This window comes from Lonchura striata, chromosome 26 (assembly GCF_046129695.1).
Source record: "Lonchura striata isolate bLonStr1 chromosome 26, bLonStr1.mat, whole genome shotgun sequence".
NCBI lineage: Eukaryota > Metazoa > Chordata > Aves > Passeriformes > Estrildidae > Lonchura > Lonchura striata.
The window spans coordinates 3,207,564-3,224,526 of record NC_134628.1 but is presented as its reverse complement, the minus strand read 5'-3'; the positions used below and the strand labels follow the sequence as shown (position 1 = coordinate 3,224,526).

Genomic DNA, 16,963 nt, shown 5'->3' with positions numbered 1-16,963 from the left:
GAGAAGTGGGAGAAGGAGCTGCTGTGGCTCCCTGCTCGCAGGGAGGGAGTGATAAAAAGAGAAAAGCTGGAGCAGAGGGGTGGGGTGATGCTCACTGTGCTCTTGGTGGCACTTTTTTGTGTCTGTGTGCTGGCACAAAGGGATAAAAATCCTTGGGTGCAGGGCTGGGTTTGGGAAGTGCTGCTTGCCAGGAGCTGGCAGAGGCTTCAGCTCTTGGTATTCCTTGCTGGAAGCAGCAGGCAGGCCTGGGCACATCCTCATCCCAAAAATCCTGGCTGGAAGGGTCCTCAGAGGTCATTCCATGGGAGATGCTGAGGAAAGCACCCATGCCACACTTAATTATTACTGATATCAAACACTCAGAGCTGGGAATTCATCCTGTAGGATTGAAAACTCTTTTCCATGGACAGAGATCACAGACAGTGTCTCTGGGGGCTCTGTACAGAGCCCCCAGAGACACTGTCTGTGATCTCTGTCCATGGGTTCCTGACCCCTGGCAGGGTCCCAGACCTTCCAGGGCAGCCAGAGGGAAGCTCTGGATTTCCACATCTCCCCCTCTTTTTTTAAACCAAGAACTCTTCTGCCCTGGCACAGCTGGGACTGTGCTTTGGAGCCAGCCAGCACTAAACCCTCCAGGATTTGCTGCCTTTACTCACTTGAAACCTTGTCCATTCTTGAATCCAGCAGGATTACAGGCACCACAGGATTGGGAGAGAAAAAATGTGCCCAGCCTGTGCTCTGGGAGCTGCAGGAATCCTCTTGCTGTGACTCTGTTTCTTCTTCACCTCTATTCTGATCAATAAATCATTTGAGCACCCTCCTGCAGAAATCACGGCCAGGTTTTTCATGAGCCTGGGGATTATCAGCCCTGTCTGTTCCTTTGGCTGAGGAAATTAATAGGTGTTGATTTTCAGGGCAGCTGGAAATAATGTGATTTCTGCTCTGTTTGTACAACTGGAATCTCCCAGCCCTGAGCCCTGGGTTTTTTCCGTGTTCCATTTGGGAGGAAGCTGGGAGAGATGAGCTGAATCAGGGGAGGAAAACTCAGGTTTCTCCCTCACTGTGTTACTCAGGCTGAGCTCTTAGCTCTGCATGCTCCAAAGCCGGGAACAATTTGGGACTGAGTGAAAGCCACTGATGTGAAGGAGAAGTTATTTAAAGCCATTTTCTCTCCTGCCTCTCTGAAGGTCAAGCAGCACATCCAGGAGCGGGGAGGGAAGCGTGACTGGGCTTGAGGAGGAGCTCAGCCCCTCCTCGCTCCTTTTCTCTTTGATTTCCCCCTGCCTGGGGCTCGGTGGGGCTGGAGCGGAGCAGGAGCCCCCGCAGGGATGCAGGAGGATATCGAGGAGTGGCAGCTGCCAGCACGGGGAGGGAGAGAGGGAGGGAGGTGCTGGGAGCGGCTGAGAGGAGCTGCAGGATTCCTTTATCTCCCTGGGCTGGGAGAGGGGAGAGGGAAGGGAAGGGAAAAGGGGAAGGGGGAAAGGGGAAGGAAAAAGGGGAAAGGAAAAAGGGGAAAGGAATGGAAGAAGGGGAAGGAAAGGGAAAACGGGGAAGGAAAGGGGAAAGGAATGGAAGAAGGGGAAGGAAAGGGGAAATGGGGAAGGAAAGGGGAAAGGAAAGGGAAGGGAAAAGGGGAAAGGGGAAGGAAAAAGGGGAAAGGAAAAAGGGGAAAGGAATGGAAGAAGGGGAAGGAAAGGGAAGGGAAAAGGGGAAAGGAATGGAAGAAGGGGAAGGAAAGAGGAAATGGGGAAGGAAAGGGGAAAGGAAAGGGAAAAGGGGAAAGGGGAAGGAAAAAGGGGAAAGGAAAGGGAAAAGGGGAAAGGGAGTGAAAAAGGGAAAAGGAGAAAGGGAAAAGGGGAAAGGGAGTGAAAAAGGGAAAAGGAGAAAGGAAAAAGGGGAAAGGGAATGGAAAAGGGGAAAGGGAAGGGAAAAGGGGAAAGGGAAGGGAAAAGGGGAAAGGGAAGGGGAAAGGGAAGGGAAAAGGGGGAAAGGAAAGGAAAGGAAAGGAAAGGAAAGGAAAGGAAAGGAAAGGAAAGGAAAGGAAAGGAAAGGAAAGGAAAGGAAAGGAAAGGAAAGGAAAGGAAAGGAAAGGAAAGGAAAGGAAAGGAAAGGAAAGGAAAGGAAAGGAAAAAGGGAGGGAGAGCCCATCACCCCACACGAGATGTCACAGGTTGTTAGCTGGGTTTGCAGCAGGATGTTCCCACTGTAAATGTGGGGATGGCGTTGGGCTGTCCGTGCAGAATCCAAAGGAAACAGAATTTCCCCACCCAGCGTCTGCGGTGGCAGCTGGTAAACGGGCGCGGGGTAAAACAAAAAGTGTGTTCCCGTCCCTTCAGCCCTCAGCACAGCCCCATCCCCGCTCCCTGAGCCCCCATCTCCCTTCTCCCCACAGCCGTGGGCCTCTCCAGCTGCCCGGAGCCGGCGGTTCCTGGGAATGGGCTGAAGATCGGCGAGCGCTACCTGGTGAACGACGTGGTGTCCTTCCAGTGCGAGCCCGGCTACGCCCTGCAGGTACCAGCCAGCCTTCGGCCCCAGCCCTGCCCTCCCAGCTCCGGGTTTGTGCCAGCCTTCAGCCCCAGCCCTGCCCTCCCAGCTCCGGGTTTGTGCCAGCCTTCAGCCCCAGCCTGGCTGTTCCCAGCTCTGGGTTTGTGACTTTGAGCTCCACACAGAGCCAGCAGCTCTCCTCAGAGCTCAGCACACAGAACAATCCTGAACCAGCTCAGCACACAGAACAATCCTGAACCAGCCCAGAGCCAGCCCAGCACACAGAACAATCCTGAACCAGCTCAGCATACAGAACAATCCTGAACCAGCCCAGAACCAGCCCAGCACACAGAACAATCCTGAACCAGCCCAGAGCCAGTTCAGCACACAGAACAATCCTTTTTCAGCTCAGTCACACTGAACAATCTTTCCCCAGCTCAGCACACAGAACAATCCTGAACCAGCCCAGGCACACAGAACAATCCTTCTCCAGCCCAGAGCCAAGGACAGCGCTGCAGCTTCAGCCCAAAAAGTGCAAACAGGGAATGGAGGAGAGCAACCTGGGAGGGTGGGACTGCACAACCTGGAGCTGGAACTGGGCAATGAACCCAATGTGGAAATGGAACAAACCTTATAAAAGTGTGAAAACTCATTACTCAGGGTCCAACTTGGGTGTAGCCAAGGCCAGGCTCATGCACTGCCCAAGGTGTATCCTGTAAAGGAGTTTTTTTTCCTGCCAGGACAGGGAGATGTTCTCTCCCTTGTTTTCCATCCACTTCCCAAACCTTTGTGTTGTTTTCCATCCCTGCAGGGCCACTCCCACATCTCCTGCATGCCGGGCACGGTGCGCCGCTGGAATTACCCTCCACCCCTCTGCATCGGTAGGAATCAACTTCTTTTTCTACCTGGCTGATGTTTGTAACACCTCCCTAAAAAAAATACCAAAAAATAAAAAATTAAAACAAACAAAAATTAAAAAAAAAAAAAACCAAGGTTAAAGAGGTGATTTAGAGAAATTCAGGTTGGTTCTGCACGTGTGAGAGAGTGTGGGAAAACATTGGTTGCCAGGGAAATGGTGCCCAAGAAGTCCCCGTGGGCTGCCTGGAGTGCTTTGTTTTGGATGTTAGAGATGTGGCTGTAGCACAAAATCTGCAACACAGAATTATCCCCCCTCAACACAAAGCCATTCAAGAAGGAAAACCTAAAATTTTCTCATGCTGGAAGCGGGTTGGTTGTATGGCTTGAGGGTTTTTTCCATCTTTATTTCTACGGAATGCAGCTGATGCCACCAAAGCTGCTTCTTTCACTGGGGCCTCGTCTCTCCCAGGGTCTCAACTTGCTGTGCCCACTCTGCTGTCCAGCAGGTGACCACAGGTCACTTGTCCAGGTGGCTCTTTACCCTCAGATCTGTTCAGGTGTTCAGGCCTGGAAAGGACTGGACATTCCATTTTCCCTGCAGAAGAAGCCTGGAGGTGAAGGGAACTTGCAGGAGGTTTTTAAAATTATTTTCAGTCATTTGCTTTTAGCAAATGTAGATGTTTAATATTCATACTGCACATTTTGCAGCTCTGAGAGAGACATTTATGCATTTAATAGCTTTAGTTAACAGTTATTTTGGGCTCCTGCTGTTCCAGCTTACATCATTTGGCTTTAAAGTAATTATAAGAGCCAACAGTTCTTTTATCTGATGATCTGCAGGCCAGCATAAATAGAGATATTTCCAGGAGAATGACTGAGCTAAAGGACCTGTTCCCTTGGGAGCTGCTCTGAATGGAAGCAGAAGTCCTTGGGATGAGCTGGGAGATCCCAGCACGGAGGAGGATCCCAAAAGCTGGCAAGCAACAAGTTGGGCTCTTTGAATCAGCACCAGCCTCCCAGCCCAGCAGGATTTTGGCTGCTTGGGCTGTGCCTGTCTTTTCACCTCCCTGGGGAAGGTCAGGCAGCTGCAGAGGGGCAGAAACACATCTGGAGCCAGGAGTGAGCGTCACCTTTGTGGGTGTGACAGTCCCGGGGCTCTGTGTCCCCCAGAGCTCCTGCTCCAAGCACACTTTGCAGCTCTGCTGATTTTCTCCTGGTCTGCTTCCTCCAGCTGCTGGGCCTCTAAATAATTCAGAAGCAGTTCTATTAAAGAGCCATTAGGAGGAAAAAGAAAGAGAAAACCTCGTTAGGAGCAAGCCTGGGGTAATGAGATCTTGGACAAAGGCTGTGCTTGGCTGTCACAGCGTGTTAGGAGAACACCTGGCTGCATTCAGCTGGTGCTGCTGCTGAGACCAGGTGGAGGTCATCCAGATAAGCGTGAGGAGGTGCTGTCAGTGTTTAAATTTCATGTGATGCCTTTTGTAAACATATTTTTGGGCCGTCGTGGCTGGCAGTCGGCTGCAGGCAGTGAGCAAACACTCTGTGCTGGATTTATCAGTGACAGACTGCCCCGAGACTGGCAGCTGGGGCAGGGAATAAAAGAGGCTGGAGTCAAAATGGGATCACTCAGCTTCCTCACAGTCATTTTTCGAGCTGGTCAAGGTTTCAAGCAGCTGCTGGTGCCTGGTTTGATGCAATGCCTGTGGGCAGAGCAGGTCTCCATCCCCTCTCTCACTGCTCAGATCTGCCTCTCCCTCTGAATCCCTGGACTCAGCCTTCATCTCCAAAGGGCAGCAGAAAGGCACATCCATTCCTGATGGGACCATGCCTGGAAACTTGGTGCTGGTTCCTTTTTCTCAGCTGAGTCTTTAATTCCTTGATTTCCCATGGGCCTCACCCAGACAGACCCTTCAGGGATCCTGGAAGGGATCCTGTGGCTGGACCTGTTGGAATCTGAGCTATTGATGATCCCGAGATTGTAGAAAGTCTCTGTCTGTCAGCCCCGCTGCCAAAGCAGAAGCCAGAATTGGTCTGTGCTGGTTTCCAGGTTGTTTATTCTGTTTATCTCTCACATGTTCTGCTGCCCTGCCCAGCTCTGTCCTGCAGGGCAGCGTGTGGGGCTCTGCCCTCAGTGGGATGTGACAAACATTCAATACCAGAAACTCCCTGGGCTGGATTTACAATAACGTGCCAGTATCTGTCACCTACGTTGGACAGTGTGTCCCCAGCCTGAACCAACAGAAAAATGCCAACACCACAGTGAGACATGGAGGGCATGAAGGAGGAGAAAAAGGACAAGACACACCCAATTTCCTCCATTTTGTCCCCTAATCTAGAATCCTAAAATTTTACTTTTGCACCCGTGCCACACTTAATTATTACTTATATCAAACTCTCAAAGCTGGTAATTGATCCTGTGAGATTGAAAACTCTTTTCCATGGACAGAGATCACAGCCAGTGTCTCTGGGGGCTCTGTCCAGGGGGGTTCTGACCCCTGCCAGGTCCCAGGGCAGCCAGAGGGAAGCCCTGGGTTCCCACAGGATCCTGGCCATGAACCCTTTTGTTTTTCCAGCCCAGTGTGGAGGAACAGCAGAAGAGATGGAAGGAGTGCTCCTGAGCCCAGGCTTCCCAGGAAATTATCCCAGCAACCTGGACTGCACGTGGAGGATCCTGCTGCCAGTGGGGTTCGGTGAGAGAGCCGGGTTTGGGTTGGTGCTGTCACACAAGAGGGGGTGAAAATCCAGAGGATCCCTGACTGGGTTGGGTTGGGAAAAGCCTCGAGATCATCTCATTCCAGGGGAAACTGTCCCAGCCTGCTCCAAGCCTCATCCAGCCTGGCCTGGGACACTCCCAGGGATCCAGGGGCAGCCACAGCTGCTCTGGGCACCCTGAGCCAGGGAGGAATTCCTTCCTGAACTCCAAAGCTCTTCTGTGCCAGTTTGAAGGCACTTTGTGTCCCCAGGGCAGTTAAAGTCCTGCTGAGTGCCCAGGCTGGGCTCTGTGGGTAGGCAGGGCTGGGCTTGGAGCTGGGCTTGGGGCTGGAACCAGGGTCAGAGCTGGGCTTGGAGCTGGGCTTGGGTTGGTGTTGGTGTTGGAACTGAGTTTAAAGCTGGGGTTGGGTTTGGTGCTGATCTTGGGGTTGGAGCTGCTGTTGGAGCTGGGATTGGTGCTGATTTTGGTGCTGCTGTTGGAACTGGGATTGGTGCTGATTTTGGGGTTGGAGCTGGGGTTGTTGATTACGTTGGGGTTGGAGCTGCTACTTGAGCTGGGGTTGGTGCTGATTTTGGGGTTGGTGCTGATGTTGGTGCTGCTGTTGCAGCTGGGGTTGGCATTGGGATTGGTGCTGGGGTTTGTGCTGATGTTGGGATTGGTGCTGATGTTGGAGCTGGGGTTGGTATTTGGATTGGTGCAGGGGTTGGTGCTGATTTTGGGATTGGTGCTGGGGCTGGTATTGGGGTTGGTGCTGATGTTGGAGCTGGGGTTGGGATTGGTGTTGGGGTTGATGCTGATGTTGGTGCTGATGTTGGAGCTGGGGTTGGAGCTGGGGTTGGTGCAGGGGTTGGTGCTGATGTTGGTGCTGGGGTTGGTGCTGCTGTTGGAGCTGGGGTTGGTGCAGGGGTTGGTGCTGATGTTGGAGCTGGGGTTGATGCTGATGTTGGTGCTGATGTTGGTGCTGGGGTTGGTGCTGATGTTGGTGCTGGGGTTGGTGCTGATGTTGGCGCTGATGTTGGTGCTGGGGTTGGTGCTGATGTTGGTGCTGCTGTTGGAACCAGTGCCGCTGCAAAATCCCAGCTGCCATTTTAGAGCCAAACTCCTCCTTCCCCCTCTCTCCAGGTGCCCACATCCAGTTCCTGAACTTCTCCACGGAGCCCAACCACGACTTTGTGGAGATCCGGAACGGGCCCTACGACACCAGCAGCGTCATCGGGCGCTTCAGCGGCGCCGAGCTGCCCGGCTCCCTCCTGTCCACCTCCCACGAAACCACGGTCTACTTCCACAGCGACCACTCCCAGAACAAACCCGGCTTCAAGCTGGAGTACCAAGGTGAGCAGGGACAGTCCTGCCCCTCGGGGGTGCTGGCTCTCGAGTTAATTCTGTGGTTGTTGAGTTAATTCCATGAGGGTTTAATCCAAATGAGTGGAAAGGTGTTACAGCAAGGCCGTGCTTAATCCTGATAACTGTTCCCCCTCAAGGGCAAGGAACAAATGTTCCCAGGGTGCCCTGTGACACTGAAATGCTTTGGAATTTGTTCCAGTCAGGTTCACGTCAAGCTTGGCTTGTGGGCAAGGGGAAGAGCCCTCAGAGTTTGCTTTGGAATGTTGGAGCTGCTTTTCCCTCTCAGCTGAAGTCCAGGCACGTCCTGAGCTCAGCCTGCTGCAGGGTTGGGTAAATAATGAAGCAGCCAAACAATAGCACAGGGCTGGCTTGGAGAGCTGGGGTGAAAGGAGTTGTTAAAATAAAGTTTTAATCCTCATTTTTGGGGGTGATGGGGGATGAAGGTGTGTTTTCCCCAGCTGGAATCCTCAGGCATCTCCCCTGTTTTGAACATGGATTTTTAGCCCTCAGCTCTGCCTTCTCATCTTTGGAAACCTTTTGGTCTTCCCTGCCCTCTGTGCTGAGCATGTGGGAATTCAAAGGGTGAAAGGAGAGAAAGAAGTTGTTGAAATGAAGAGATGCCCTCAGTTTTGGGGGTAATGGGCAATGGAGGTGCTTTTTCCCCAGCTGGAGTCCTTGGGCAGCTCTCCTCATTTGAACATGAATTTTTGGCTCTGCTTGACCCCCAGCTCTGCCTCCACAAATGTCCATGAAAACCTTTTGGTTTTCAGGAAAACCCCTGGGCACGTGGGAATTGAAAGGGGCAAAGGATGCCAAGGGCAGCTCATGGATTTCACCCTGAACAAAATCAGGAAGCAACTGGGAGCTGAGATCCAAGGAGTGGGAAGGAGGGAATGTGTCCCTCCAGCCCCGGGAGCAGCAGGAAAAGCCTCTGCTCCATTAATGAAAGCATTAACTTGGTCCTGCCTGTCTTGTTGGTGCCTGGGGTGATTCATGGGCTGCTGCAGCCAGGGACGGGCGAGGTTTTCTGGGAATTCTCCTGGAAATTGCTATGGAAATGAGCTCCGGCCAGGCTGGCCACTCCTTGAGGATGCCAGGTGGAACATGGTCACTGATTGACCCCCACCCCTCATCAGGGCTGGCCACTTTGGGCTGGAAAATGAGGCAGATTTCCCAGTTGGAAGTGACTCTGGATTCCGAGGCAGTGGGATGGGGAGCTCCCCTCAGCCTCCAGGCACGTCCATCAAGGATTATTTCCTTCAATTAAGTTTCTGTATGAGGAGGAAGGAGCCAAGCACATGTGGGTGAATGGAATCCCAGGATCACTGAGGCTGGAAAAGCCCTCCAAGGTCCCAGAGCCCAACCTGTGTGAGAAATGGATATGTAAAGAATTCTCAAAACTTGATAGAAAGCTTACATCTGTGTGCAAACACTGAGATAAGGTGTGCACACTTAGCTGTGGAATGGAGATGACATTGCTGAGAGAGAGATTGAACTGGAAACAACCTTTAATAAGTTTTAAAATATGGTCTTATAAAAAGAGTAGATATTTTAGAGAATTAGAACGATGAAAGATGCATCTCTTGTGTCTCACTATTCATCGGGACTGATAATGGAATAAAATCTTTTAAAATGCCTCTCAGCTGCCCTGTCTCTGTAAAAGCTGGGAAAACCAGCAGCTGTGCTCTCCCTGAGTGCCACATCCAGCCTTTCCTTGGACACTTCAGGAATGGGGACTCCAAACCTCCCTGGGCAGTTCCAGTTCCTGATTTTACACCCAAAGTGGAGTTGGAGCGTGGGAGAGCACAGAATCCCAGGATTATTGAGGGTGCAAAAGCCCTCCAAGCCCATCCAGTGCCTGATCCCCACTTTGTCACTGAGTGCCACCTGTGCCAGGCATGTTCTTCTCTCTCTCAGGATTTTTTTCATAGAGGAGCACAGAGAGAAGAAAGAAAAAACAATTTCTGTTTCTCCTCCTTATTTTTCCCATGTGGAATGTGTTTGGAGAATTGTTTGATTGGATTTTGGTGAGGATTGTTTGAGCCTGATGGCCAGTCCAACTCATCTGTGTCTGGACAGCGAGAGGCTCACGAGTTGTGAGTTAGTTAGATGTGGTAGTTAGAAAAAGTCGGTTTGTAGTTTTAGTATCTCCTTCAAAAAGTATATTAATGCATTATAAAATGCATTAGTTATAATAAAGAGTTATAATAAATAGTTATATAATAAGAGTTATAATAAAGTAGTTATAATAAAGAAATCATTCAGCCTTCTGAACTGGAGTCAGACATCAGCATTTCCTCCCACCGGGTTCACCTGAATTTCCAGCAGCCACCTCCAGCCCTTCCTTGGACACCTCCAGAGATGGAGACTCCGACCCTCCCCGAGCACCCCCTTCCAACCTTCTCCATGGACAGATTCCTCCTGAAATCCATCCTGCCCTTCCCCTGGCACAGCTGGAGACCATTTCTCCTTACCCTCTCCCCTTTTCCCCGGGCGATGAACCCCAAACCCTTCCACCCTGTGCTTTTCCAGCCTACGAGCTGCAGGAATGCCCCGACCCGGAGCCTTTTGCCAACGGGGTGGTGAGAGGAGCTGGCTACAACGTCGGCCAGTCCATCTCCTTCGAGTGCCTGCCTGGCTACCAGCTGATCGGCCACCCCGTGCTGACGTGCCAGCACGGCACCAACAGGAACTGGGACCACCCCCTGCCCAGGTGTGAAGGTATGGCCTGGCCTCACCTGCCCACCCGGGGCTGCATTTGCTCCGGCGTGCCTGGGAATGTGCTCTTGGAGTGAAATTTGCCCTCCTGGAGGTGTTTTTGGTGAATGTTTGGGGCGTTTTGGGGCAGCTGCTGAGGGGGGTTTGAGGCGTGGGATGCGGGTGAGGAGAATCTGTCTCCCTGTTGGAGATTTCTGTGTGATGCAATCCTTGGAGTGATAATTCCTGGCTGCTTTATTCCCTTCATCAACATCCAGGTTCCGTTGATTTGATCAATTTTGATGATTTCTGATAAATTGATAAATTCTGATAAATCAAAATAGTCGCTGGTAAAAGAGCCTGGCAGCTCTGAGGGCTCCGTGTGTGTCCCTGTCTGTCTCCTCCATGGGCATCTCCAAAATGATCCAGGTGGGAGATCCTCAGGAATCTTCCAAGGTGGTTTTTTCTCCTGAAAACTGTGCTCAGAGAACTCTGCAGGCTGAAGATTTCCATTCCAGGCATCCAAACTCACCCAGATTCTCTTTTCCAACCCTCTCGTGGCTGTGTCAGCCTCTCACCCCTCGGGCTGGTGGCCGGAATTCTGTGGGATTTACTTCCAGAAGGGTTTCAGATGAACCTTTAAGAAGTTCAGATGTGCTTATTGAAGATTTCCCAGGAGCACTGACCTTTATCCCAGCACAGGCTCTGCAGGAGCCGTGGAAGGAGGGCGAGGGGTGATATTTGATATTTGCCCTCTTGTAAGTCCTTGAACCCCAGAGAGAACGAAGAGCTGAATCCTCAGCTGCTCTTTCAGTGCTTGGAGCAGAGAGGAATTGTTTGAGGCAAGTTAGGCCAAGATCTGGATTTTCCTGTATCCAGAATTGTTAACCTTTGTATCAAAGAAAAAAAAAAAAAAAAAACAAAACAAACAAACAAACAAAAAAAAAATGAATAAAAAAAAGGGATATAAGGATGTTTAAAGGGATATTTTCCTGACTGGGTTTGTGTTTCTCTCTGCTCCCCTGCAGTGCCTTGTGGGGGCAATGTCACTGCCCAGAATGGGACAATTTACTCTCCTGGCTTCCCCAACCAGTACCCAAATTCCCAGGATTGCACCTGGCTCCTGACAGTGCCCGTGGGCTATGGGATCCACCTGAATTTCACCCTGCTGCAGACAGAGCCCTACAACGACTTCATCACCGTCTGGTGGGTGCAGAGCCACTCCAAGGACTCATTTTGGGAAATCCTCCTGGCTCCGAAATAGCAGCAGCTGGGAATGGGATCCCCTTTGCAGGATGGCAGCTTCCTGATGTTTTGGAGAAGAGAAATTAAAACATTTTTTAGCTTTATTTTGAGATGAATATAATAAAAATAATTATATATATAATAATAATATATATATGAAATATATATATATATACTAATAAATAAATGTCAAATAAAAATATTATCTATGCATAATAATGGACATTATCATCTTCAGGCAGCCAGGGGAGTTCTGATTAAAGAGTTTGTGACCAAATTTTGAGCTTGTAGCACTCCAAGTCTGACCTTCAGAATATCCCCGTGTCTGCTGGGCAAACAGGGAGTGAAATTCCCATGGGAAACAGCTCCTAATGCCTCCGTTTCTGAGGTTAAAAGTGAAATTTGCCTTTCTGATTGTCAGCTGGGAGCCAGGAGAGGCCGTAGGGGATAAAGTGCAGCGGGCGGGGGTCAGAAACGTGGATGTGGGGAAGGGAGGATAAAGGAGAGGAGGAGGTCAGGTTCCTCCGCTTAAATCCTTGGAAAAATCTCATTTTTCCTTGTGTTCCTGCCATCAGGGATGGGCCCCAGCAAACCTCCCCTCAGCTGGGGGTGTTCACAGGCAACTCGGCCAAGAAATCTGCCCAGAGCTCCTCCAACCAGGTCCTGCTGAAGTTCCACAGCGACGCCGCCAACGGAGGCATCTTCGCCATCTACTTCTACGGTGGGCGCTGCTGCACTCAGTGCTGGGAATACTGGGAATGCTGGGAATGCTTCTGGGAAAATGCCAAAAAATAACCCAATAACCCCAAGTTTTCCGCTGAGCTTTTCAGGCCCAGTTTTTTTTAAGTTTTTGAGCTCCGTTGTTTTTTTTTTTTTTTTTATTAAGTTTTTTCAGGCCAGGCTTCTCCAGGAAGTTTTTCAGCTCAGTTTTTTAACACGAAGTTTATCAAACTAGGTTTTTTTCCCAGAAAGTTTTTCAAACCAGTTTTTCCACGATGTTTTTCGGTTCAGTTTTTTTCCCAGAAAGTTTTTCAAACCAGTTTTTCCAGGATGTTTTTCAGTGCAGATTTTTAACATGAAGTTTATCAAACTAGGTTTTTTCCCAGAAAGTTTTTCAGACCAGTTTTTTTAAATGAAGTTTTTGAACTCAGGTTTTTGGATTTTTTTTAATTACGTTTTTTCAGGCCAGGCTTTCCAGGAAGTTTTTCAGCTCAGTTTTTTAACACAAAGTTTATCAAACTAGGTTTTTTTTTCCAGGATGTTTTTCAGTCCAGTTTTTTTCCCAGGAAGTTTTTCAAACCAGTTTTTCCAGGAAGTTTTTCAGTTCAGTTTTTTTCCCCAGGAATTTCCTGGTGGAGAAGGGGGAATTTCCTGGTGGGGAGGGAGGAATTTCCTGGTGGAGAGGGAGGAAATTCCTGGTGGAGAGGTGGGAATTTCTTGGTGGGGAGGGAGGAATTTCCTTGTGGAGACGGAGGAATTTCCTGGTGGAGAGGGAGAAATTTCCTGGTGGAGAGGGGAAAATTTCCTTGTGGACAAGGAGGAATTTCCTGGTGGGGAGGGAGGAATTTCCTGGTGGAGAGGGAGGAATTTTCCCTGATTCCATCATGGCTGCTCTTCCCTTGCTTTCCAGCTTTCCAGCTTTTCCGCTGCCAGCCTCCCACCATGGTTCCCAACGCCGAGATCATCACGGAGAACGAGGAGTTCAACATTGGTAAAACCTTCCCTCGTCCTCCTCATCCTCATTCCCACCTCTCCACCTCCTGGGAATGCTTTTTTCCCTCCCCAAATCCTGGCTTTCCAAGAAGGTTTTCCAAAGGAGCTCAACACCAAATGCAGCATCCACGTGTTCCCGTTGTTCCCAGCCTTTTTCTCCCCGGAAAAATGTTTTTTGGGGAGAGATTTGAGTCTCTTTGCAATCTCTCAGGAAACTTTGGGAATAATAATATTTCTCAGGTGTTGCACACGAAGATTTGGAGCTTTTATTCTGCTTTTTGGGGATCTTTCAGGAGTTTTTTGTGATTTTTTTTGTCATCCACATTTGGAAGTGGCTCTAGCCAGGATTTTTTTTCGGAGCATCTTCTCACCCTGGCTGCTCACTTTGAGGGGAGTCTGCACCTGGAGTAATTTCCCAAATCTGATGTGGTGACAGGGGTTTATCCCGGAGTAACTCCAGCATGGCTTTCCTAGCCTTTTATTTCTGATTTACACCTTCTGTCCCTGCATTTTTCCCTTTTATTCCTGTATTTACCCTTTTTTTCTGCACCTATGCCTTTTATTTCTGAATTTACGCCTTCTATTCCAATATTTCCCCCTTTTATCCCGGCATTTCCCTTTTTACCCTTGCATTTCACTTTTATCCCTCTGTTTCCCCCTTTATCCCTCTATTTCCCCCTTTTATTCCTGCATTTTCCCTTTTTATCCCTCTATTTCCACTTTTTTCCCTGCATTCCCCTTTTTATCCCTCTATTTCCCTTTATCTCTGCAATTCCCCCTTTTATCGCTGCATTTCCCCCTTTTATCCCTCTTTTTCCCTTTTATCCCTGCATTTCCCATTTTATCCCTCCATTTCTCCCTTTATCCCTTCATTCCTCCTTTTATTCCTGCATTTCCCCCTTTTATTCTCCTATTTCCCCCTTTTATCCCCCTGTTTCCCCTTTTATCCCTCTATTTCCCCCCTTACCTCTGCAATCCCCCATTTTATCCCTCTACTCCACCTTTTATCCCGTAATTTCTCCCTTTTTTTTTGTGCATTTCCCCTCCCATCCCTGTTTTCCATCCCTTCCCAGGTGACATCGTCAGGTACCGCTGCCTCCCCGGCTTCACCCTGATTGGGAACGAAATCCTCACCTGCAAACTGGGCACCCACCTGCAGTTTGAGGGACCCCCACCCACCTGTGAAGGTAAAGCTCCCACAAATCCCAGATTTCCCAGCTCTGGGGGAGGATTTTTGGCACATTTTTCATCCTTGGGGTTAATTTTCCCATCGGCAGGAGTGTGGGGTTTTGGGAGGAGGGAGTGAGATCCCCCTGAGCAGGAATTGGAGTTCTCATATGCCGGTTAACAATTCCATGGGATGAGCTGTGCCTCCTGCTTTTCTTCTACCAAAGTTTCCAGGGATTCTTGGATTTTGTGCCTCTGGAATGTTCTGGTTGTGGTGCTGCTCGTTTTGGGAGAGGTGCGAGCTGAGGCCAAGGCAGTGGGAATGGTTTGTTGGTTTTGTTGCTTTTTGCTCCTTTCTTCAGGTGTGACAATTGTTGGGATTTGTGGGATTTGGGGATTCTTTGAGCCCCAGGGATTGAGGAGTGCAGGGGTCATGCTCTGCCTGGAGCTGCCTCATCAGGACAGACCTCGTGCTTCCATCCTTCCTCTGGAAAACCAGGAATGTTCATTTCCATTGCCAGTGCACTGCCCCATGAACCAGCTGATGACGGATTCCACGGGGGTGATCCTGAGCCAGAGCTTCCTGGGAAGTTACCCCCACTTCCAGACCTGCTCCTGGGTGGTGAAGGTGGAGCCGGGCTACAACATCTCCCTCACCATCGAGTACTTCCTCAGCGAGAAGCAGTTTGATGAGTTTGAAATCTTTGATGGTAAGAGATTCACTCCTCTGACCTGCCTTCCACCCCAAACCTTCCTGGGGTTCCATAATCCCGCGGCAGCCATGAGGGAAGGAGCGTTCCAGGGCGTGTCCCACCTGGAACCTCCTGCTGGCCTTCCAGAATGCTCCTCGCTGGTTCCTTGCATAAGGAAATAGCTGCAATTTGATTTTTTTGGGGTGGATCTGAAGGATTTTTCCAAGGGGCAAGAGTTGGGAAACTTGGGAGAGGGATGGCAGCAGAGATTCCTGCAGAGGATGAGTTGGGAAAGTGGGAATTCTTATCCCTGAAGGCCACAAGGAGCAGATTTCTCCAGCCCCAGAGTTCTTGGGAATGGGGAGGGGATTCTCAGGATAAACAGTGCAGACCATGAGGACCTGAGCTCCTGCCTGGAGCAAGTCCTGCTTTTCCTGGGATCAGCTTTTTCCCAGGAGCAGGATGTGAGGCCTGGAACTCCACAGGGAGCTTCTTTCCTCTGGGAAACTCAGGGAAATCTCCCTGTGCTCGCTCTCCTGCCAGGACTCCAGTGGCCCCATTGACTTTTCCCTTTTCCTTTGAAACGTAAATTTTAAGGAATTTAGAGATTTTAGAGGAGCTAAGATTTTAGTTAGAGATAAGCCTTACTAGAGTTAATTAAAATAAATGAGTAGGCCTTGATGAAGTTAGGAGTTAGTAGTTAACGAATAACTGATTGCTTGTCAGCACAATGTTAGTTAGCTGGGTTTATAATGAAGAATACAAATTGACAAATAGCTTTTAGAACATCAGACAATTGTGGGGCTCCTCTGTCCGAAACCAACTGAAGACAAGGAATGGGAGTTCCACCAAGAGTTCATTTGTCAGATTGGCATTGAAAAGGCAGAAAGGTCAGAAGACTTCACTGACTTCCTCATTTTGGGACCCCTCCCCATGGAAGGGACACCGACCCATTTCAAGGAACAAACTACCCATGCTGAATAGATTTTGAAATGATTAGCTTACGAAATGAGGAAGGGGATGTACCAAAATGATGAATATGCATTTGTATTTTGGTTATTCAATACTTGTATGGATAAAAAGACTCTGTGATCGCCTGGAAGCCACGGTGTGGATTTGGGAGTGATCCCACACACAATAAACACACACTTTGTGGCTTTAAACTGTTAGAGAGATTTTGTCTGTCACAGTTGGGTATTGCTACTAGATCAATATCCATATTTCTTTAATAATTCAAAAATTGTAGCTTTGTAAACACACACTTTCTAACTTCAAACTGTTAGAGAGTTTTTGTCCGTCACAGTTGGATATCGGTACTAGATCAATGTTTTTTTTAATAAATCACCCTGTCCCCTCTTCCTGGCAGGTCCCTCTGGGCAGAGCCCCCTGCTGCTGTCCCTGAGTGGGAATTACTCGGCCCCTCTGACGGTCACCAGCAGCGGGAGCAGCGTTTTCCTGCGCTGGTCCTCCGACCACGCCTACAACAGGAAAGGCTTCAAAATCCGCTACTCCGGTGAGTCCCAGCTGCCCCTGCCAGGAGCAGCTCCACAGCCAGGAGAACCCATGGAATTCCTGAGGAGATCCAGCTGCCAGGGCAGGAGCTGCCAAGGCAGGGAAGGCACAAGGCGGGGCACGTTCTGAGCTTGGGAAAGGCAGGGTCTGTCCAGGAGAAACCTGGACCAGGATTGTGGGATCACAGTCAGGACCAGGATTGCGGGATCACAATCAGGACCAGGATTGTGGGATCACAATCAGGACCAGGATTGTGGGATCACAGTCAGGACCAGGATTGCGGGATCACAATCAGGAGAAATTCCAGGGAGAAACCTTGGAGCTTTGGCTCATTTCCCAACCACTCTTCAGAACTGAAGCCTGATGTGGAGAGTCATTGATGCAGGGACTGGATATTGGGAAAGGTTTCTGGATGAGGCAGTGGAAAAGTCTGTCCAGACTTTGCTCAGCAAATGAACGAAGGAATATTTAATTATCAGGAATGACTCCTTATTCCTGGAACTGGAGGCTCAGAGCTTCGCGCTCCTTCTCTGCTTCG

At 49.7% G+C, this 16,963-nt stretch overlaps 1 protein-coding gene across 1 annotated transcript in view; it reads left to right on the top strand.

Annotated features, from left to right (window-relative positions):
- The window catches only part of CSMD2 (CUB and Sushi multiple domains 2), a 283,577-nt gene that overhangs the window by 227,034 nt on the left and 39,580 nt on the right, over nt 1–16,963 (top strand). Inside the window, exons 39-49 of the mRNA XM_077788452.1 lie at nt 2,393–2,511; nt 3,296–3,365; nt 5,916–6,032; nt 7,178–7,387; nt 9,932–10,120; nt 11,125–11,302; nt 11,917–12,062; nt 12,972–13,052; nt 14,128–14,241; nt 14,743–14,931; nt 16,280–16,426. Of these exons, the coding sequence (XP_077644578.1) occupies nt 2,393–2,511; nt 3,296–3,365; nt 5,916–6,032; nt 7,178–7,387; nt 9,932–10,120; nt 11,125–11,302; nt 11,917–12,062; nt 12,972–13,052; nt 14,128–14,241; nt 14,743–14,931; nt 16,280–16,426 (1,560 nt within the window). The remainder of the gene's footprint in view (nt 1–2,392; nt 2,512–3,295; nt 3,366–5,915; nt 6,033–7,177; nt 7,388–9,931; nt 10,121–11,124; nt 11,303–11,916; nt 12,063–12,971; nt 13,053–14,127; nt 14,242–14,742; nt 14,932–16,279; nt 16,427–16,963) is intronic.